Source organism: Aethalodelphis obliquidens, unplaced genomic scaffold, assembly GCF_003676395.1.
Source record: "Aethalodelphis obliquidens isolate GAN/ISIS:26980383/991018 unplaced genomic scaffold, ASM367639v1 scaffold44, whole genome shotgun sequence".
In the NCBI taxonomy this organism is placed as follows: Eukaryota; Metazoa; Chordata; class Mammalia; order Artiodactyla; family Delphinidae; genus Aethalodelphis; species Aethalodelphis obliquidens.
The window spans coordinates 7,801,280-7,823,313 of NW_020837988.1; the positions used below are offsets into that span (position 1 = coordinate 7,801,280).

Sequence of the window (22,034 nt, forward strand, 5' to 3'; positions counted from 1 at the left end):
GGCTCGAACCTGTGTCCCCTGCATTGGCAGGCAGATTCTTAACCACTGTGCCACCAGGGAAGCCCCAGAGAAGCACCAGAGAACAGCTATTGATCTCGTATCTCAAGAAGGGGCCTCCCAACTGGCCTCATTCTTTCACGTTCCGTCCTTCTTTCCCTCCAGTATCTCTAGTCCACCCTCTACATCCACAGAGCAGATCCCCTGGTTAAAAGCCTCCAGGGCTTTCCACAGTTTATAAGCCCAAACTCCTTAGCCTGATACGGCCTGAGTCTCCCTCTCCATCTCCCTGCTTTCTCCAGGCCACGCCCTAGGTCTGTGGCTTTCTGAGCTGTTTGCCATTTGCTGAAAATGACATGGCTTTGTTTTGTTTTGTTTTTTTTGGCCGCGCCATGCGGCATCTTAGTTCCCCAACCAGGGATTAAACCCGTGCCCCTGTAGTGGAAGCGCAGAGTCTTAACCACCGGACCACCAGGGAAGTCCCGACATGGGTTTTTATGTCTGAGAATCTTTGTAATTTTCACTGTGATTTCTTCTTTGTCCTGTGAATTGTTAGAAGTGTGCTGCATGATTTCTAAACTTTGGGAAATTTCTAGAGATCTGTTATTGATTTCTAATTTAATTCCACTTTGTGAGAGAACACACCCTAAGTGAATTCAATCCTCTGCTATGTGTTGAGACACACTTGGTGGCCCGGCATGTGATCTATGTAGGTAAATGCCCTGTATGCACCTGAAAAGAATATGTGTTCTACAGTTTGGGGGTGCGCGTTTTACGTCTGTTGGTTAGATCGTTTGTTAGTTGTAGTCAAATTCTCTATGACCTTAATTATTTTTCATCTGCTTGTTCTCTGATTGTGGTGTTTTTTATTTTTCCTTTTAGCTCTTCAACATTTGCTTTCTAAATAGATAGATATCATGTTGGTTCTGTTTCTTTTCTGGAGAATTCTGACCAATACAGGGTCTGGACTGAGTAGAAAGACACTTCTGCTCATTTTGCAAAGAATGTGTTTTTTGCAGTTTGAAGTGAGAACTCTCTTGCTCAGTTCCAGTTTTTTTTTTTGTTGTTGTTGTTGTTTTAATGTTTCTCTATAAAACAGGCTGATCCTTGAGGCTCCAAACCTGCTGGACATTTCCTGCAAAAACAAAGACAGCTCTGCTCAGTGCAAGTTGACATTTCCATATTCAACCCAATTTCAGTTTTCAAGTTATAAAAAAAAAAATCCTGTTGCTAACTGGGCTGCAGGTTCAGCATGAATTATGGAAATATAATCTCCTCTCTTCTAAAAACTAGAAGAGAAAGCACAGGTTCAGATTTGGCACGAAGAATTGTCCAAGAATGAGCAGAGAAGACAAAGAGGGGTGTGTTCAGAATGGCTCAGCCTTGTCCCCAGGGAATGAATTATTTGGAAGACAAGGTCAGTCTTTGCAACAAAGGAGAACACTTTAGGCAATGATTCAGAAGTGTTGCTTCCATGTTGCACTACTCCGACATGAACTTTGGAAAAATGTGAGACTTTTCCCTGTTCTCGTTGCCTGAACAGGCCGAAGCAAGCTGAGACTGAATGATCTTTAGTTCTAAAAATAATACCGACTTGGATCTCTAAGCTGATTCTCTCCATAGGACACCAGAAACCATGCTGGGGGCGAGGGCAAAATACTGGGCAGACAGAGCCGAGCACGCTGGGAGTGACCCTTCCCAGCTTCAGCAAGGGCAGTGGTAGAGAGCAGCTGCCCTGCCGGCCGCTGGAAAGTCTGAAATGGAATCCAGCATAGAGTCTCAGTAGGATAGAACCTCTTCTGTCATGGGGTTTTCAGGAACTCTTGGTGGAGGCCTTTGGAGGCATTTCAGGGTATCACCAATACCCATACCTCGTTGAAGACTCTGATTCAAGGTGAGACCATAGTGCCTCCTAGTACCTTCTAGAGTCTGCCAAACAGGAGATGTCTCCTCGCCCGTATCTCCAGATTTACAGCAGCACACTGGCAAGGTAGGCTCATAGGGAAAGACATGGAAGGAGGAAAAAGGCCACGGGGAGTCGGGGCTGAGAAGATAGAAGGTTAAACATTAAGGAGACAGGTTACAACAAATCATGGACCAAAATAATTCAGAAAGTTGTAAGGTTCCTGGCTCAAGTGACCTAAGTGTGTCAGGTTCAAGGGGATCCAGGCTCTCTAATAGCTAAAACCCCCACATGATACAAATATCCAAAAATAGCTTTCGTCCATCCATAAATGGGAACACTATGTGATCACTTAGTGCCCCAGCTACACCAACTCACTGTCAGCAGTGAGACGCTGCAGCGTGTGTAGATGAGTGTTATCTCGGGAGCCAGGCTCTTGGAGGCCACTCTTAACAGCTGTGTGATCCCGAGCAAACAATTATGTCTCCCTTTGCCTCAGTTTTCTCCCCTGTAAAGTGGGGGTAATAATAATTAGTGAGTTAATACATGTCAAACCGAACAACGTCTGGCACGTATGAACTATTAGGTGAAGGGAGATGGGAAATGTTTATACATATTTATTAGGTCAGAGGCAATCAGGAAAACAAACCACGTTCTTTCTTTTTTTTTTTTTTGGCCGCGCCTAGCAGCTTGTGGGATCTTAGTTCCCTGACCAGGCATTGAACCCTCGCCCTCCGCAGCGAAAGCGCAGAGGCCTAACCACTGGACTGCCAGGGAATTCCCAACACATTCATTATTTTAACAAAGAATTTAATATAGAGAATTGGTTAAATGGGTATTGCAAGATAGAAGCGGCAGAAAGCCGACACTGGGAGACCACAGCAAGCAGCTACCCCACCCCCATGAATGGGGAACCAAGAGGACAGGTTGGGATTATGGGATTCTAGAAGCCTGGAGGAGGGGTCCCACGGAGATGCCACTCGGATCTCCGGCGAGGAGGCACTGCCCAGCTGGTGCGGTACCTCTGAGAGGCACAGAGGCAGGTTCTGGGAGCGCAGGGACACTGGAGCCAGATGTCACCATTGCCAGGGTGATGCTCGGGTGACCAAGCAGAGCAGACAGGAAGCATCGGCCCTTTCTCCCCTTCCAGCCGTGCGGGCCCCACTAGCGCCCCTGGCGGCAGAGGCTGGAAGGGAGCGGCCGCAGAGGAGAAACGGGCTTCGCAGAGTCACAACGGCATCACGGAGCTGCGTGTGGTCCCCACTCGAAGCACTGCCCCTCCTCTCCTTCCCCACAGCCTCAGGACAGCGGATTGGAGGAGGAAGAGAGTGGGGTGCTCAAGGCCAGAGGTTTAGAGGCAAGCCTGAATGACAGTGTGGCCACAAGAGGGAGAAAGCAGGGCAGGCTGGCATGTGGGTTTTAGCATGGGAGAAGGGGTGGTGGTTCGGCCGCGACTGCGAGAGCCGGGGATGAGGTCAGACGCGGATGAAGATCATTCTAGGTCGGAGAGAGATTATGGCAGGCGTCCAACTCCCAGAACCTAATGTTTACGCGTTCTCAGAACTTGGAGCCAAGAAGATGGTGAGCAGGGAACAGAGACGTCAGGAGTGGGCAACAGCAGAGGGGGTGTTCAGAGTGGTGAGCCCGGTAGCAGAGGGTCAGAACAGGGAGGGCTTTGCAGGAGGAAGAGAGGTGTTCTGGAGGCCGCCTGAGGAGCTGGTAGGACTACACCAGTGGGGGTGCAGGAGGCAGGGCTCCGTCGCCCATGAGGGGGCAGCTCTGGAGTCAGACAGACCTGGACTCAGTCCTTTTCTGCTGGTTCACCTGGGGGAGTCCGTCAACCTGTACCTACGTTTCTTCATCTGTGGAACGGTGATCACAATATTACCTGCCTGGGGGTGGTGGTGAGGACTAAATGAGATGATGCATGTGTGACAAGGTGGAGGGAGGTGCCTGGCAGGATCTTTCCTGCTTTCCAAGAATTGCCGGAGCCTACTGCCAAGAATTAAAATGCACCCCACATTCTACGTTCAGAGAACTACCAGCCGGGAGCTGGCTGGGAGATGCCATGCAGCACTGACTCTTTCAATCCTGTGTGTAATCCAGCATGTGGCTGGCCTTCGTCTGGTCCCTGGGAGGTCACCTCTAAATCCTTGGAATTTCCTGAGAGATAGGAGGGTCAGTTATTCATGGTGGGCCCCTCCAATTCTATCTGATAGTTTAGGATAAACCACGTGATATTAGCTCAACCTCTGGGGAAGGAAGGGGAGCTAGAGACTGAGTTCAATCAATGGTCAATGACTTAATCAATTGTGCCTACATAATGAAACCCTCTAGACACCCAAGCTCGGTGAGCTTCCTTGGTTGGCAGTGCTCTGCCAACAGGGTAACGTGTCCCTGAGGACGCCAGAAGCTTCAAGTTTGGTACCTTCCCACCCTACGACCTCACCGTAGGTGTCTCTCCCTGTGGCTGGTTCAGATTTGCATCCTTTTGCTATCATTGAACTGTAATAGCAAGTACAGCGCTTTCCTGAGTTCTGTGAGCCATTCTAGTGAATGATTGAACCTGAGGGGGTAGTGGGAACCCCCGAATTTGTAGCCAGCTGGTCAAAAGTGAGTGTGGCCAGGGGACCCCCGAACTTGCTGCTGGTGTCTGGACGGTCTTGTGGAGGATGGTGGTCTTAACCTGTGAAGTTTGGCCCAACCATGGGTAGTCGGTGTCATGGCATCCTGCCTCAAGAAAAAGGGAGAGAGGAAGGGTGAGAGGCTGCTTCTTCATGAAGACCGGCTTTTCTTGAAACCAGGTGGGGGTGGGGGGGTTGGGGACACAGTGGAGCCACTGTAAAGTGTGTGGGACAGTAGAGAGGAACATCTTGTCTCCCACTTGGCTGTCCGCTTGGCCGTGGGCTGGTGCATCTGCCCTGGGGCTCCTGCAGTTTGGACAGTGCCCAGAGGAGCTGGCATGGTGGGCAGTCAGCCAGGAGGCAAAGGACTGGATCCACCCATCCCCTCAGAAGATGGGTGCAAGCCCACAGCCCCAGAGTCGGATCCAGAGTGTGGATGGAATTGCAGATTCTGGGATTTGGGATTGGGGAACCTCCTCAGAGCAATAAATATGGCATGAGGCCACCTCCAAAGGTCAGCAAGAATGTGGAACCAGGGGAGCCCCTTGGGAGAGTCTCCGCTGGCAGTCCTGTGGGGCGCCCACTTGTCCACACCAAGTCTAAGGAGCGCTGGTTCTCGGCCAGGGCAAGGTTGCTCCCAGGGGACATTGGCAATGACTGGAGACATTTTTGGTTGCACAACTTGGGAAGTACTCCTGGCATCTAGTGGGCGGAGGCCAGGGATATTGCTAAACAATGCACAGGACAGGTCCCCACAACAGAGGATAATCCAGCCCCCGGTGTCAATAGTGCTGAGGATGAGAAACTCTGCTCTAGAGAATGAGTTGGGTCAGCAGTAAAGACCCAGGGCACAGGACAGCCACATCACCGCCCCCAACTAGTCACCACAGGAAACACATCTGTTTTCTATTTCTCTCCCCTCCGCCTCAACCTCACGAAGTAAGCACAGAGCAGTGGGCGGCTTGTGAGAGATAGGCCTTGTCCCTGCTTCAGTGCTGGAGCCTGTGCTTGAGATAAGTTTCACTTTCTTTCTTTCTTTTTTTTTTTTTTTTTGGCCATGCCAACGGCTTGCGGTACCAGGTAATCAAACCCGGGGCCCCTGTAGTGAAAGTGCTGGGTCCTAACCCCTGGACCACCAGGGAATTCCCAAGTTTGAGTTCCTAAATGGACCAGTCTTAAACTCCCAAGTGGGGCTGCCTTAATAACAAAAAAAAGTGACTGGATCAGTGGAATCAGATTGAGGTGCCTTAATGGGGAGTCTTTCAGCCAGTAACAAAGGGGGTTTGGACAGAGCACAGCTGGCGGTGGTTACTGGAAACAAACAAACAATCAACCTTTTCTCAATGGGCACTTCAACAAGACAAGTCTTCCTAATGAAACGGGCTAAGTGTATGCATTGCTCAGCACAGTGTCTGGCACAAAATAAGAGCGTGATGAATGTCAGCACTTGTATTAAGAAGGAAGTGGAAAAGCAGCAGCTTCCGGGGGTAGAGAGAAGGCTTAAGGACGAACGCCGTCAGGCAGGGTAGCTGGTTTCAGTTAAAACAAGGAGACCCAAGGAAGCTGGGGCATTGATCAACACGGCGCTGGGGTTCCTGAAAATATATTTGAAGGAATCTTGTTCTTAAGCTACACACTAGTTTCCTTAAGGGTGAAGCAGTTCCCTAAATTTGTCCCAATTCTCAATTCCTAAGGTAAGTAACTGAGAGCCCCTAAATATGGCCTCCATCAGTCCCTCCTCCCCGACCATGGGGGAAGGACCCTGGTTCCATTCCCTGGAATCTGGGCTGGCCTTAGTGACTTGCTTGAGCTGTGGAATGTGGCACAAGTGATGGCCTGGGACTTCCAAAACCAGGGCGTGAGAAGCCACACAGCTTCCGCTGGGTGTCCTGGAATGATGCTCTTGAGACCTTCCCTCTGGGAACCTAGCTGCCATGTCACATGGAGAGTCCACACAGGCACTCTGGCTGACGGCCCCAGCTGAACCAGCTGACAGCCTGCCTCAATGGTCCCCCAGGAGGGACCCATCTCAGATGTTCAGCCCACTGACATTGTAATCACATGAGTCCCCAAGTGAGAACCACCTGACTGAGCCCAATCAACCCACGATGGACCCAATAAATTATTGCTTCAAGCCACTACCTCTTAGGGTGGTTTCTCACTCGGAAACAGATAATTAGAACACTTCCCTAGGGAGTCAAGTACTTGAAAGGTTTCTGAAGAAACATATGGTGCTTTCTTGGATGAAAACTTACTTGTCTTTCTAGTGATTGTCCAAGAAGGGTTTGCACAAGTGGGCTATCTGGGCTGGTGGAAAGATACAGGTCAAACACCATTCCAAGCCCAAGTAGCCTAGGCACAGTACCAGCTCACAAGCTGGGTAACCCTTGACACGAAAGCATTCCAGCTCCCCCCGCACCCCCCTCCCCGTCCTCCCCCACCTGCCCATTTCTTCCTCCTGTCACTCCTTTCCCATTCTTTCGTAAATTTTATTTTATTTATTTATTTATTTTTTTGCAGTACGCGGGCCTCTCACTGTTGTGGCCTCTCCCATTGCAGAGCACAGGCTACAGACGCACAGGCTCAGCGGCCATGGCTCACGGGTCTAACCGCTCCGTGGCACGTGGGATCTTCCCAGACCGGGGCACAAACCCGTGTCCCCTGCATCGGCAGGCGGACTCTCAACCACTGCGCCACCAGGGAAGCCCCTTCCGTAAATTTTAAACCACTATTCCACACAACCACTATAGAAACACAGGTTCTTAGAAATCTGACCTATATCATGAAGGTACAGTGTGATGAGGTGGAGGGGGCAGGAACTTCCAAGGCTGACCCTCAGGGTGAGAGTCCTCATGGTGGGAAGATAACTGCATCTGCCTTTCAGGGAAGGTCGAATCCCCCTGGTAATTAAATACCAATTCGATATTAAGAAAGAGCATTTTCAAAATTGTATTACTGTCCAACAGGGAAATAAGATTTAATTGAGTTTTTTTTAATTCACAAGAGCATCTGCTTTGACACACCTAGTGGGAGTGACTGTAATAACTGCAGAGCCTCCCCTCCCCCCATTTTCCTGGAGCCTGGGTGGTAGCCAGCTTTGTCACTATTCCCACATTCCCAAGCCAGTGTCTGGGAGGATGTGGGGAGAGGCTGTAATAGTATGTGTCATTTCTGTAGTATGCCTGACTCATTTCCAGACGTGAAATAGTCAGTGGGACCGTGACAATTCATGATGGTCCTGAATAAGAGAGTTTTTTGTGGCAGTTACAGAATCTCTGGGAGGCCTTTGAGTTTGCCTGCCTGCTTGGAAAACAGGCTTCAGATCTTCCTTTTATGCTAAGTCAGTACTTCCCACATTTGTCTGCATATTTTTTTATTTATCTATTTTTAATTTTTAAATTTTTTGGCCTCGCTGCACAGGATGTGGGATCCCCGACCAGGGATCAAACCTGCGTTCCCTGTATTGGAAGCACAGAGTCTTAACTGCTGGACTACCAGGGAAGCCCTGTCTGCATATTAGGATCACTTCAGAGCTTTGAAAAACTCTGAAGCTCGGGCCACACTGCAGACCAGTTAAATCACAATCTCTGGGGGTGGGACCCAGGTATCTGTAGTACTGAAGCTCCACCAGGGGGTTCCAATGTGCTGGCTAGTTTGGGAGCCCAGGTGCCAAATGACCCAGAAAGGAGATGGGTCCATCAGCTGATCCCGTGGCTATTGCCAGCTGCCTCCTGCTGTCCTTTAGGAATATCCCGAGGCCAAACCCACTTAGAGCCCTCAGCCCTTACCACGTCTGAGCCATTTGGAAGAGCCTTCACAAATAAAAAGGGCTGGATTTAAAATTTTTCCATCTCTAATGTATTTTCACTTTGTTTAAATTTTAAGTATTTCTTCCCAAATATACAAATACACTGCATGAGTGGTTATCTTGTGCGGGGCGGCGAGTGGCTGGGAGGGCGCACCAGGGGTTTCTAGGATGTGCTCTTTTATTAATGCAGGTGTGTTAGTGCATAAATTCATAGTTTATGATCTGTGTGCTTTCCTGTATATATTTATACTTCAATAAAAACTCCACACAGCAAAGTGCTTCAGTTATACACACACACACACACACACACACACACACACACACACACATATACACATTCTTAAAAAAAAACAAACCTCACACATATTGTATAACTATGGAGGGAAATACAGAGAAATGAAAAGAAAATAACAGTGACCAAAGATCGGCATTTAAAAAAAAAAAAAAAGATCGGCATTTAGGGCCCCCACAAAGTGACACTACTTTTGAGACAAGATAAGTCCCTCCAAATAATGCCACCAAAGCACTGGTGGCCACCCCTCACCCCTGAGAGAAGAGGGAAGGAGCCTCTGAATGGTTCCATGAGGCTGACATTACTGGACTCCGAAAAATTTAGTGACAAGGAGAAAGATTCTCTCTTTGAGCTAATCGGGCTCATCTGAGCCCTCTTCTGACTAGGTCTCAAACCCTGGGCTTCTGTGTCCTGCTTTGCAGAGTCCACTTCTAGCAAGAATCCTGCCAAGTCAGTTTAGCCAGAATCCCCCATCCTCCATGTCTGGTCACCTTCAATATCTGTTGAGGTTCCCCATCCTCCACCACCTGGGGTGATGTCTGAGCCCCCTGGCCTGCCTTTGGCAAGTTCAGGTAGGTCGGTTTAGCAAAAATCTCCCCTTTCCCCTGATGTTTCCTCTTAGTAATCTTCCATCCACTGACCCCCGATCTGCTGCTCCCTGGCTATACATTCCCACCTTTCCTTATATTCACAGTTGAGCCCAATCTCTACTCCCTCCCCCACCGCTGCAAGACCCCAGGTAGTGGTCCCTGCCCCCATCAAGATGGTCCTGAAGAAGTCCTCCTTCCCCTTCTTTAACAAATGCCTGGAATAAATATCTACCACCACCCAAATCAGAATTTCAACTGCATCCTTAGAAATGGACTTTTTGTGCATCACAAAAGAATGATCCTGAAAGGGTCACGGCTGGTTCAAGTCCCTCATTGAAAAAAAATAAAATAAAATTTGGGAATTCCCTGGAGGTCCAATGGTTAGGACTCTGCACTTTTATTGCCGAGGGCGCAGGTTCAATTCCTGGTCAGGGAACTAAGATCCCGCAAGCCAAGGCGTGGCCAAATTAAAAAAAAAGGAATAAATAAATAAAGTAAATGAACATTAAAAAAAAAATTCGGATGAATGCACATAACATAAAATAAACAAGTCAGTGGCATGTAGCACATTCACAATGTTGTGTAACCGTGACCTCTAACTAGTTCCAAAACAAAACCCATAATAAAACCATCACCCTAAAATAAAATCACCCCAAATACAGCCCACATCCATTAAGCAGTGCCTCCCCATACCCCGGCCAACCACCAGTCTGCTTTCTGTCTACCTATTCTGGACGTTTCCTTTAAATGGAATCCCACAATATGTGGCCTTTTGTATACGGCTTCTGTCACTTCTTTCACATAATGTTCATGCGGTTCATCCACACCGTAGCACAGATCAGGACTTCCTTACTTTTTACGGCCAGATGCTATTCCTGCGTACGGATATGCCACATTTCTTTTACCCATTCCTCTGTTGATGGACACTTGGGTTGTTTCTACCTTTCGGTTATTGTGAATAGAGCTGCTATGAACGTTCGTGTACAAGTTTTTGTGTGGACACATGTTCTCAGTTCTCTTGGGTAAGTACCCAGGAGTGAACTTGCTGGGTCATGCAGTAACTCTATGTTTAACTTTTTGAGGAACCTTGCGTCTTTCCTTTTTTTTTTTTTTTTTGGGCCCTGCCACGTGGCATGCGGGATCTTAGCTCCCCAACCAGGGATAGACCCCGCACACCCTGCAGTGGAAGCTCAGAGTCTTTAACCACTGGATTGCCAGGGAAGTAAGTCCCAAGGCTCTCCTTTCTAAAAGATATTTTTCAGGAATTCCCTGACGGTTCAGTGCTTAGGACTCCATGCTTTCACTGCCGAGGGCTCGGGATCCCACAAGCCATGTGGCTCAGCCCAAAAGAAAAAAAACAAGATACTTTTCTTGGGGGTAGGGAGGAGGTTCAGTTAGGAATTTGGAATTAACAGATACACACCACTATATATAAAATAGAAAAACAAAGACCTACTGTATAGCACAGGCAACTATATTCGATATCTTGTAATAACTTATAATGGAAAAGACTCTGAAAAAGAATATAGGTATATGGATAACTGAATCGCTTTGCTATACACCTGAAACTAATACAACATTGTAAATCAACTATACTTCAATAAAAAAAATTTTTAAGATATTTTTCTCAAGGGCTGGTGGGTATTCCAGATTTGTTTTCCACATCTCTTAGGACCATTTCTTCACGGGCGACCTGCTAGTCATTGTTAAGCACACACAGATATCCAAGTCTTGGTTTAGAATTAGAATTAGGCTTCTGCTATTCCACTCAGGGTCCTCAGCATTTCAGAAATGCCTGAGACCTCAGAGACCTGGTCTTCAGTGTCCTGGGGTTTGCTTGTCTCCGGGCCGCCACTCAGCCTCTCCCCAGCCTGTGTGGCTCCTGCACCACTAATGGCTGCAAATCGGGGTAACAGATCCACCCCTGAGGACTCAACACACCTCTCCCCTTAGGATAACACTTACCCCTGCCAAGAGATGAAGGCGGCAGATCCGATTCCATGCTAAACATATTTTGCAGTTAGACTGTCTTCCCTCCTTAAGTGCTCAAAGTTCTCAGTCTGAGAACCGAGTGGTCACAGATACTTGTCACATGGCAACTGGAACCTCAGCTTAAAATGATAGGATCCTTAAAAAAAAAAAAAAAAAAGATAAGATCCTTGTGCTTGTTTGCAAATACCAAGTTCTGATGCTATGGATTTTTCTAGGTCATGCCGAGTCAGGAAGATGGATTTGTCCTTCTAACTCTGCATCAGAGCCGTCTGTCTGTCCCTCCCTCCCCGGACCCATCAGCCTGCTGCACGGAGCCAGGAGGAGGTGGGGTGTTGGACTGTGCCCTTCCTGGGCTCTGCACCACTGCAGCAGCCACCTGGCACCCAGATAGGGCTCCCTCCCCTGGATCCGCCAGAGGGATGCGGTTGGGAGAGCAGCCCACAAGCATTTCTCTCGAGGACTTCTGTGTACAGAACCGCAACGACTGCAGCTCTAGGAAGGAGACAGCAAGAGCAAAGAAAGGATATGTTCTTCAGCCCCCACCTATACGCTCCTCACAGCTCAGGAGCGCTCTCCAAGCCCATTCCATCTTTTGTTTGTTTTTTAAAAATAATTTCACTCCTTAGTCTGTAGGCTTTGACAGGTAATCACTAGGTTCCCCATTCTGTTTTGAAAGGGGGAGTTTCAGAGGAGGCTGCTAGGATCATCTATCTGATGGTGCCTTGAAGGAGAAATGACATCTCAACTCATTTTCAAGATGCCGGTCACGTTGCTGTGGTCAGTGCTTTCGGGCAATGAGCAAAAAGAACAACGAGCCGCTTTTGGAAATGGTTCTCCTGTCGGATCAGCACAGCATCACTCCCTCGGCTGTACAAAGCCTTGGGGGCACACGTGTGGAATGAGGTTACGGTGTCCCTTGCCCCAGGCCCCTCTCCTCGACCCCTGTCCAGCCCATCCTGTATACTCATTTCTTATACTACCAAAGTTGTGTCTGGAAAGAATCGAAGGGTTTGACCTTCAGGAGGCCAGCCTCCAGGAAAGGGGAATTTCTATTCTCAGGATGTGGATAATAAGCCTCGGGCAGGCAAGCCCACTCCAGCCTCCCTCTCTGCAGCTTGGCAAAGAAGCGCGCCGGCCCCTCTTTTGCCTCCAACAAATTGGCTTCTGTGGAGGAGGCCTGAGTGGCTGCACCGTTTGGATAAAAGATGAGAGAGGGACGCATCCCCAGGTGGCCACCAGGGGCCAGCAGGGCGCCTCGAAAGGGCGTTCCCAAGGCAGAGTGAGCATCTCCGGAGGGGGTGAGCTAGGACTTCACCTTTGCTCGGAGGAAGGGATCCATCCGCAGGTACCAGGAAACCACCCTAGATCATTAGCGCTAACGCACTGTGTCCAGCCCGCTGTCTGTTTGCTTTGGGAACAACCCAAGGACATAGCTTAGCTTCAGAGAGATGTGAAAGTGGAAAACATTGCACAACAAAAAGCCCCCGGAAAACTGTGACACACCCATCCCCTCGGCCTGGACGCCAGGCTACTCCCAGATAAAAGCGGCTCGGCTCTCCTGCTGCCCGACCGACTGTAGAGGGGCCAGGCCCCTCTTCCCGCTTCCCAGAAGTTCTCCTTTTGGGAATCACCCAAAGCAGTTTGACACGTGGCTGATGGCTTCTCTTCCCTTGAACGAGAACGTTCACCAGTTACACAGTGTCTCCGAACCAGTATAAGCCAGTATAAACGAGTAAGTGATTACAAAGCACAGTTGGGTGGGGTGGGGACTGGCTGCAGCCTCAGAAGGGGATCATCTCTCCCCTCACAAGTACCCAGGATGGGGGATAGGGCGCTGGAGACCAGGTCAGAGCCCACGCTGGGCCCAAACCAGAGCTGCTGTCAGCGGGAGCCTGTGGAAGGTTCCTAGCCACGGTTCTCCATGTGGCTGGCCTGGTCCAGACTTACCACAGAGGACAGAAGTAGCTGGACTGTCGGGTCACATGACAGGAGCTGAGCGGACCGCACATGTTGTGTAATACCCAGCAGGCTGCGCCCTGTGGTAAGCCCTCCCTGCCAGGCTGGAAATGGATGGGCTGGTCTGCTCCCCACCCCTTCCTCAGGTGAAAAGTCCTTTGCAAACCTATAATTACTATATTTAGTGAAGATGTCAATTTCTCTCTTTTGGGTAATTTGTTTTTTCCCTCCTGGGTAATTTTAAAAAATGGAAACCAGCTTTCTTTGCAGGGGCCTCTGCCGGATGAGTCAAAGACCAAAAAGCCTACAGAATCAGGTGTCGATGACCTCAGCAAGAGTGTTTTCGGTCCCACCACGACAAATGCTAATCTGGGGGAAACTAAGTTCCTGGTATGTGTTCAGTTGGTAGCACTGGGGAGGTAAGGAATGCTAGAACGAAGGTTCTGTAGCCAAGTAAGGACACGGTTCCCAGAGTTTTCCTACCCAGCTGTGGTTAGCAAAATAACAGCCCCCCAAAGACGGCTGCGTCATAATCCTTGGGACCCATGAATATGTTACCTTATATGGCAAAAGGGATTTTGCAGACGCTATTAAGTTACGGCTCTTGAATGGGGAGATGATCCTGGGTTAGCCAGGTGGGGCCAATGTCATCACAGACAGGAGACCCTGTAAGAGGGAGGGAGAAAGGTCAAAGTCAGAGATGTGACAGCAGAAGCAGAAGTCAGACAGAGACCTGAAGATGCTGTGCTGCCGCCTTCGGAGGTGAAGGAGGGCGTCCTGAACTGAGGAATGCAGGTCTCTAGAAGCTAGAGCAGGAAGACAGCACAGCCCCGTCAATCCGTTTTAAACTTCTGACCTTCAGTACTGCAGGATAATAAAGTGGTGCAGCGACAGGAACCCGGTGCACTAACACAAAACTCAGCTTTGTTCTTCCGAGGCCTGGGGAATAAACGCACCTGCTCAGGATGCCAGAGATGCCATAAGCCAAGGTATGAGGTAAGATCTGAAAGTCAAGGTAGCCGGGGCAGTGTGCAAGCCTGGGCAAAGCCACCCGGCAGCCAGCACAGATATAAACAATTCCTCCCAACAGCGGAGGCGGGCAGGTCCAGCTCCCAGACACCTTTCCTGCGACACCCACACGAGCGTGCACTGTTGTCCTCTTTGGGGACACCTAGTATTGTTAGATTTTTTTTAGTTTAAAATGGATACCTCCATTCACACTAGAGTCCTGATAACTTATTGGTTTTCCCTCCCAGAGTAATTTGCTTTTGAAAAAGAACATGCCCGACAGAAGAGAAGGCAGACCCTAAAAGAACACATCTCAGCCAGACCTTTCACAAGGGAAGAGGGCCATGTGACGATGAGGGCAGAGTCTGGGTCAAGGAACACCAGAGTTTGCCAGCCAACCACCAGAAGCTAGGAGAGCAGCCTGGGACAGACTCCCCCTCACAGCCCTCCAAAGCAACCGACCCTACCAACATCTTAATCTTGGATTTCTTGAGAACAGTGACACAGTAAATTTCTGTTAAGCCACCCAGTTTGTGGCACCTTGTTGCGATGAGCCCAGGAAACTAATACAAATGCCTTCAGATGCCGGGCAAGCATCTGAAATGAGTGAAGCGGGTGAGGCTCGCAGGCTTCCACGGGGAGGGCTGTGCCCGCGAATTCCCCTGAAAGGGATGTGTCCCTCTCAGCAGGCCTGCGGGTGGGGGTGTGTGGCAGGCAGAGCCCAGAGGCCCAGAAGAGACTTTGGTTCCCAGCCCTGGCGAGGACACCCGTGAGGAGAAGTAGGCCACGCAAGAGGTCGAGTTAGGCTCCCTCCACCACACCCAGGGTGGCTGAACCGCCGCAGGGACAGAAACCCGTAACATTCCCTGCAAGAAGCCAAGAATCTTGTGTGACCGGTCTGCTCTCCTGGATATCCATGTGTGGCACACTCCTCAATGCCTGGCACGGTCACCAGGATCTCAGAATGGAAAACCACATCTGGGGCTGTCCCAGAACACAAGTCTTAAAAACAGTTTGCAGGACATCCCTGCAAACTGCGGTCCTGTGGTTAAGACCCCACGCTTCCAAAGCAGGGGACACGGGTTCGATCCCTGGTCGGGGGGCTAAGATCCCACATGCCGCGCGGCGCGGCTAAAACAACAACAACCAAAACCAACCAAACACAAAAATACATTAAAAAAACAACAACACAGTTTGCAGGGCTGGATACCTCCCTTCCCCTGCCCTTGCAGCCTCCCAGGCAGAAAGGACTTGAGGTCAAGGGAGGCCTCGAGGTCCTCCAGTTCAACTTGGGAGCTGAAAACCTCAGGAACAGGTGAGATGACAGGAAGCCTCTCCTAATAAAAGCAAGTCATTTGCCGTCTGGCGGCCTTGGCTCCAAGTTTCCAGAGAGCCGGGCCAGGCCCCGTGAATGCCTGCTTTCTTTCTCTGAAGAAGAAAAAAAAAGGGGGTTCTCAGGTGTGTCCACCTGGGAAGGCTGCCCTCAAGGAGGAAGGAGGGTGGCTGGGGGAGATGGAAAGGCAGTCTCTTTCACCTGGGAGACAGGTGTTACCTGCGGGTTGGCGATCAGCACAGATCAAGCCTGACTCCAGAGGCCCTTGGCCACAGCAGCTAGTTGCTTAATCAGAACCTGGATGATGAAGCCTGGAGAGGGCTTCGGGTTGCTTCCTCTTTCCCAGGGAGACCCAGCAGCTGGGTTACTGGGGCAGCTCTGTGGCAAGAAACCCACCCGGCCGACAGATACTCAGAGATCAGCTAGAAGCCTGGGGTCAGCTGGGCCTCTCAGCCTGGGGGTTGGGACCTGTGTTTGCTTCTCAGCTCTGTCGGGAACTGGTTCCGTGGCTTAGGCGAGACCCTTCACCTCTCAGGGTTTCAGTTCCCCGTTATCAAAGGGGCAAAGCATCTTGCTTTTGCTCAATCTTGTCTCTTGGGCCAGGGACGCTGATGAGTGTTTCTGGAGATGAAATAAAGCTCTTTAGAGAGGGGCTGGAGGGCGGTGTGGGCCTGGAGGGAGGCAGCCTGGAGGGGGGAGGTGACGGACAAGAATGAGGAGGGCAGAGCAGGGACCGTGGGGGTGGGGGCGGGGGCGAGGCCGCTGGGAGGACAGAGCAGCCATTGTGCAGACTGGAACCGGGGCCAGAGGGCTCGGCCCTTCACCTCCCTCCCGCTGGGCCCCCGGAGGCCGGATAATGAACCCAGCAGGCTGCTCCGCCTCCCTCGTCGCTCGGTTTCCAGTCAACCCCGCCCCCGTCCGGCCCCACGACCCCAAGGGCTCCAGCCCGGGGCGCTGGGAGGCGGAGGGACCCAGTGGCAGGTGGGCTTTCTCCCTGCGGACTCCTGCACAGCCAGGTCTTCCTTTCCCGAGGGCCTCAGTTTCCCACCAGACTCCAAGGTTTAAGGCAGCGGCTTTTCAGGACTGATGGAAGTGCCCTCCCGAGCGGGGGAGAAGGGGGAGGCTGCCCTGGCGGTCTCCGCAGCACCCTCCCTCCAAGACTGAGATCTCGGGGAGCACCCCGCCCGCGTCCCGCGTCTTCTAGGCGCCAAAGCCCCGACTTTGACCGGAGTCCTGGCAGGAGGAGAAGGCAGGCGAAGGGGGAGGAGAGGGATCGAGCCCCGGCTCCCGCAAGGAGCCCCCTCCTCCCGCAGGCGCTTGAGTCTCCGCGTCGCGTGACCGCGGCACTGCGGCTGCAGCGCCGCGCTCCCCTCCTGGCGCCGGATTCCTGGGGGTTGCGGGTGGGGGCCTGTAGGTTCAAGATCAGACCTCAGCGGACACCCGCCGCGGCCCTGCGAGAGGGCGATGCCGCCCCGCCCCCGCTTCCTCGCCCGGTTCCTAGTTTCGCATGGTTTCTCGACCCGTGAAAGCGTCGCTGAGTCACCTTCCCGGAACACGCTCGGGACGCTCAGGACCCAGCCAGGGCTGCCCGGGGGCCACGCAGGACGGAGGTGGCCACCACCCGGACGCGTGCCAGGCCAACGCGTCCCAGCCTGCGCCTCCCCTCTACGTGGGGACACTTGGGCCCCGCCCTCCTCCCCTCCCAGGTGTTGGGAAACGGGGCCGGGCCGCCTGGGTCCTCTGTAAGAGATGCGGCGGAGGCGCGCCCGAGTTACCGGGGCCGCAGAGACCTGCCTCTTCTCGACTTGAGGCGATGGGAAGAGAGTTGTGAGCGGGTGTCGGTGGGGGCAGGTGTGGGCGCGTGAGCACTTTGCAGCCTGGGCCTGTACCACCTCAGCCTCCTACAGCGGTTTGGTTTTTCCTAACTTTGGCCCTACCTGGTCAGGTCGCCAAGTCCGCCTTGGTAACTTCCTCCTCTGGGTCGCCGCCAACAGCCCCCCAGGGAGTTTACTCGAGTTGGTCGCGGACAAGTTCAGGTCAGACACTTACTTGCCGGTGATATGTTTATCACACAAGCACCGATACACGAGTCCTGGGCCCGTTTGCATCTTCCCACTGAGCCAGTGGAGGCGGCGGAGGACACGCCCCCGATGCTTGGCTGCCCAATGCGGATGGGGACCCCTAGGCCTGTTTACACCGCCGAGCTCCTCTCGGGTGCGTGGGCCTGGATCGCCCGATGCGGAGCAGCTTCTCTGGCCTAGGCGAGCCTCGACGTTGTCCTCTGTGAAAAAGATCCAACTTTTGAGGTTCTCGACAAGGATCCCCCCTCTGGACCGCATCCCCCCGCGCAGGTCGCCAGCCTTCCCCGGGACCGCTCGCCTGGCTGCCTCAGGCTCGGTGGCTGCGCTGCAGAGCTGCCTGGTCGGGAGGCTAAAAATAACTCTGGGGGAGAACTGGAGCGGCTGGAGAGACGCCCCGGCACGGAGCGGGGGGCACCCGGCGGGATCTGGGCCTCGAAATCCAGGTGGGATGGGGCGGAGCGCGCGAAGCGGGCGCTGCTTGCCCGGAGCCGGGAGCGGGGCCAGTTCTGCCAGGAGACTCCGGGGCGGAAGGTCGCAGCGTCCAGGGACAGCCGAGGGTCTGCCCGGAGCCCTGAGCCACGTGTGCCCGGAGTCCCACCCGGGGGCCGCTCCGACTTTGGGCGCCGAGGCGAGATCGCGTGAGGCCCGTGCCTCGGCCTGCGCTGCGCGTTCACCGTCGCGCGCCCGGGACGCTGCGCTCGCGGCGCGCCGCTCGTGGCCGGGCCTGGGGCTCCGCGCCTCGCCAACGGCCTCCGCCTCGCCTGCCGGGCTGCGGCGCCGCCTTCCGCCGGTCGCCTACTCCCAGCGTCCCGGGACCCAGGCAAAGGGCTGCGCGTGGCCGAGCCGTGGGCGCTGACCGTGCGGGGGGCGGCGCGGTGAGGCCGGGGACAGGCGGGCTCCAGCTATGCAGGGCGCGGGGTCCTCCCCCGCAAACGCGGGGAGCGCGGGGCGTGGCCAGGCCCGGGGGCGAGGCACAGGTCCCTCCCCGAAGTTGAGACAAAAGTTTGAGGCTGGAGACAGCGAGGCCGTGCGGTCAGCGTTTGCCCGGCGCTCCAGTTGTCCCTCAGATGTGAGGCTGAGCCAGGGACGAGCTGCGTTCAGCCCTAGGCCACTGTGGGGAACGGAGGTGATGCTTCCCCAGCAAAGCGGACCGACTGGGTAGGGCTGGCCGCCCGCCCTGTCCTCTCGCCGTGCGTGGCTCCTGGGCGGTCGGGGGAACTGCCGTGCACCGCATGGCCTCCGCGCCCACTCGGCTGCGGCCGAGGGAGGCGGCGGCTGGCGGCCGGGCTCCGGCTCAGCTCTTGCGCGACTCCGGCGCTGCTCCCACGAGCGCTGCGCGCGGCGCCTCAGAGCCTGGTCCTTAGAGGCGCGCGCGGCGACTCCGGCCGCTCCGGAGCTCAGGGTAGAGGACACGGCGACCCGGCTGTTTCGGGGCGGGGATCGCTCGCCCCGAACTTCGCGCCCTGCGATGTCCACTCACGTTCTGGGATTTTCAAGCAACTGGACTCCCCTCCTCCTGGCAGCGCCCAGGGGGTGAGGACCTGATCCCCCGGAGAGAGCCACGGGGCTCTGAATCATCGTCGGGCCGGAACCCGAGGCCCCAGGAAAGAAAGCCCCTCAGGAAGAGACCCTTTGCCTCTGGGGGTAGGAGCTCAGTTCTAGGACGGGAGCGCCCTTGGTGGCACTGGACCTCGGCTCTCAGGACCTCTCGGAAAACTAGGCGATGCCGAAGGCGCGGCTCCCCACGCGTGGTCCCAGGACCTAGCAGGGCGCCCCCCACCTCAGGGGGCCGCTGCGGACTCCACCAGCGGTGTCTCCTCTCCCCCAGATCCGGCAACCGCAGGGAATGACGCGGGTGCCCCTACAGCCCCGGCTCCGGGCGGGAAGGGCGAGCCCCACAGCCGGCACCGAGACGCCCGCCTGGGCAGGACCGATAAGGAGCTGAAGGCAGGAGCCGCCGCCGCGGACAGCGCCCCGACAGCGCCGGGGACCCCCTGGCAGCGGGGGCCACGGGTCGAGGTTATGGATGCAGGTTTGTGGGGGCCTGGCGGGGAAGGCCTGTGGGGGGATCCCTTCTCTCTCGAGAGAGAGAGGAAGGTTGGCCCGAGTCAGGTGAACAAAAGAGGCTGGGGACGCCCGAGAGAAGCACTTTTCCCGACGAGACCGGAAGCGGGCCGAGCCTGAGCCAAGCCAAGCTGGCCGGGTGAGGAGCGCGGGGCTGCCGCTGGAGCTCCCCACCGCTGGAGGCCGCTGCCTCTGGTCAGACTCTGTTGGATCAGTTACCCGTGGGTTTCAGGCACAGCGTTTCCACCCCAGTCCCCCTGCTGTGATCGTCAGCCCCCTAGTGGCCGGTTCGGGTTTGTCTTTACAGCGGGCGGCTCCCGGAACCCGCTCCCGAGGCCCTGCCGAGTGCTGGTGCTGTTAAATCCGCGCGGGGGCAAGGGCAAAGCCCTGCAGCTCTTCCGGAGCCACGTGCAGCCCCTGCTGGCCCAGGCCGATGTCTCCTTCACGCTGACGCTCACTGGTGAGTGTTTCCCCGCGGGGATGCAGGGAGCATCCCCAGACAGGGACCCCCCACCCCCCACCGCAGCCCCGGCCGTGATAGCCGCGCTGGTCTCTCCGCAGAGCGGCGGAACCACGCCCGGGAGCTGGTGCGGGCGGAGGACCTGAGACGTTGGGACGCGCTGGTGGTCATGTCTGGAGACGGGTTGATGCATGAGGTGAGCCCCGCACCGGAAGGCTGGGCCTGGGTCGTGGGGGTGGGGTGCTTCCCAGGCTGAGGCCACCTGCGCTCCAACAGGTGGTGAACGGGCTCATGGAGCGGCCTGACTGGGAGACCGCCATCCAGAAGCCCCTGTGTAGCCTCCCAGCCGGCTCTGGCAATGCACTGGCCGCTTCTGTGAACCATTATGCCGGGTGAGAGCCCAGGGCCACAGTGGCCCTCTGTTTCCCCTTAGTGCCGCCCTACTGCCAGGCTTTCTTTTGTAAGTTACCATGCCCAGGGGTAACTTCCATGCCCTCTTCTCTGGAGCCTCGGCCCCTCCGTCTGGGGCCCTCTCCGTGACTCCAGCTGCTGCCTCCACCTGCTCCATCTGTCACTCCTGCCAACTCCCTAGGGACTCAGTGTCACTTCGTCCGCCCCAACTCCCCAGGGGGAGGAAGGGGAGGACGTGTGAGGGCTCCTGCCCACCCCATCTGACTTCTCCCTCTGCAGCTTCGAGCAAGTGACCAATGAAGACCTCCTGACCAACTGCACCCGGCTGCTGTGCCACCGGCTGCTGGCGCCCATGGATCTGCTGTCCCTGCAGACAGCCTCCGGGCAGCGCCTCTTCTCCGTGCTCAGCCTGGCTTGGGGTTTCATCGCTGACGTGGATCTGGAGAGTGAGAAGTTTCGGCGCCTGGGTGAGATGCGCTTCACTCTGGGCACCTTCCTGCGCCTGGCGGCCCTGCGCACCTACCAGGGCTCCCTGGCCTACCTCCCTGTAGAAACGGTGGTCTCCAAGATGCCCCCCTGCCCCGCTCGGGACCAGCAGGCCCAGCAGGGCCCTGTGGACGCCCACCTGGTGCCCCTGGAGGAGGCAGTGCCCTCTCACTGGACGGTGGTGCCGGAGCAGGACTTCGTGCTGGTGCTGGCGCTGCTGCACTCACACCTGGGCAGTGAGATGTTTGCTGCACCCATGGGCCGCTGTGCGGCCGGCGCTATGCATTTGTTCTACGTGCGGGCAGGTGTGTCTCGGGCCACACTGCTGCGCCTCTTCCTGGCCATGGAGAAAGGCAGGCACATGGAGTGTGACTGTCCCCACTTGGTGTACGTGCCCGTGGTTGCTTTCCGCCTGGAACCCAAGGACAGGAAGGGTGTGTTTGCTGTGGACGGGGAACTGATGATCAGTGAGGCTGTGCAGGGCCAGGTGCACCCAAACTACTTCTGGATGGTCAGTGGCTGCAGGGAGTCCCCACCCTCTCTGGAGCCACAGGCCTCACCCAGCCGGAGGCCACCTCCAGCGGAGCACTTATGACTCCGTGGGCCTTGCCGTGCCTTGGTCTGTCTACTTGGTTTACTCTGAGCTTAGGCCCCTCCCTCCCACCCCAGGGACTGGAGGGCCTGTCCACAGCTCATGTGGCCGGCCGGGAGGAGGAGGAAGGCTCCTGGAGAAGGCTGGGAAGGATGGCTCTGCCCACCAAAGGCCAGGATGAGGTGCTGGGCTAGGAGCGTGGAGGCCACCGTGTTCGGTTTTGGGAGCCCCGGGAGCCCCACCCCCTGAATCAAATCCAAATAAAGCAACTTTCCCAGCCTACTGGTCTTATCCTAGGGGTTGGGGAGAGTGGGGTCTTGCTTCTTCCAGGGCTCTAGAATTTAACATGATGCCCAACGGTCCCTCCTGGATGGGGCAGTGCACATGCTACTGGCCCCTGGGAAGTCATTTTGGTGGTGGGCACAGGATCAGAGCTG

The 22,034-nt window shown here is 54.6% G+C and overlaps 2 protein-coding genes across 5 annotated transcripts; one reads left to right on the forward strand and one right to left on the reverse strand.

The window, feature by feature from the left end:
- Positions 1 to 848: 848 nt before the first annotated feature.
- LOC113606693 (translation initiation factor IF-2-like) lies at positions 849 to 18,818 on the reverse strand. Its single transcript, XM_027081365.1, has 8 exons — positions 18,774 to 18,818; positions 17,883 to 18,486; positions 17,553 to 17,784; positions 13,721 to 16,911; positions 11,180 to 11,342; positions 2,279 to 2,408; positions 1,917 to 2,041; positions 849 to 1,132 (listed from the first exon to the last, which is right to left on the reverse strand). The coding sequence occupies exons 1-4, from the start codon at positions 18,816 to 18,818 to the stop codon at positions 16,704 to 16,706; spliced, it is 1,089 nt and encodes a 362-aa protein (XP_026937166.1). The 3' UTR covers positions 849 to 1,132; positions 1,917 to 2,041; positions 2,279 to 2,408; positions 11,180 to 11,342; positions 13,721 to 16,703.
- SPHK1 (sphingosine kinase 1) lies at positions 17,705 to 21,787 on the forward strand. Of its 4 annotated transcripts, none has more exons than XM_027080776.1 (6): positions 17,705 to 17,809; positions 19,413 to 19,616; positions 19,956 to 20,108; positions 20,210 to 20,304; positions 20,385 to 20,500; positions 20,799 to 21,787. In XM_027080776.1, exons 2-6 carry the CDS (start codon positions 19,607 to 19,609, stop codon positions 21,598 to 21,600), a joined length of 1,176 nt encoding a protein of 391 aa, XP_026936577.1. In that variant the 5' UTR covers positions 17,705 to 17,809; positions 19,413 to 19,606; the 3' UTR covers positions 21,601 to 21,787. The 4 variants fall into 4 exon arrangements, with proteins under 4 accessions (XP_026936577.1, XP_026936575.1, XP_026936574.1 ...); XM_027080774.1 differs by having other exon boundaries at positions 17,741 to 17,854; XM_027080773.1 differs by lacking the exon at positions 17,705 to 17,809 and adding an exon at positions 18,484 to 18,742.
- The last annotated feature ends 247 nt before the right edge of the window (positions 21,788 to 22,034 follow it).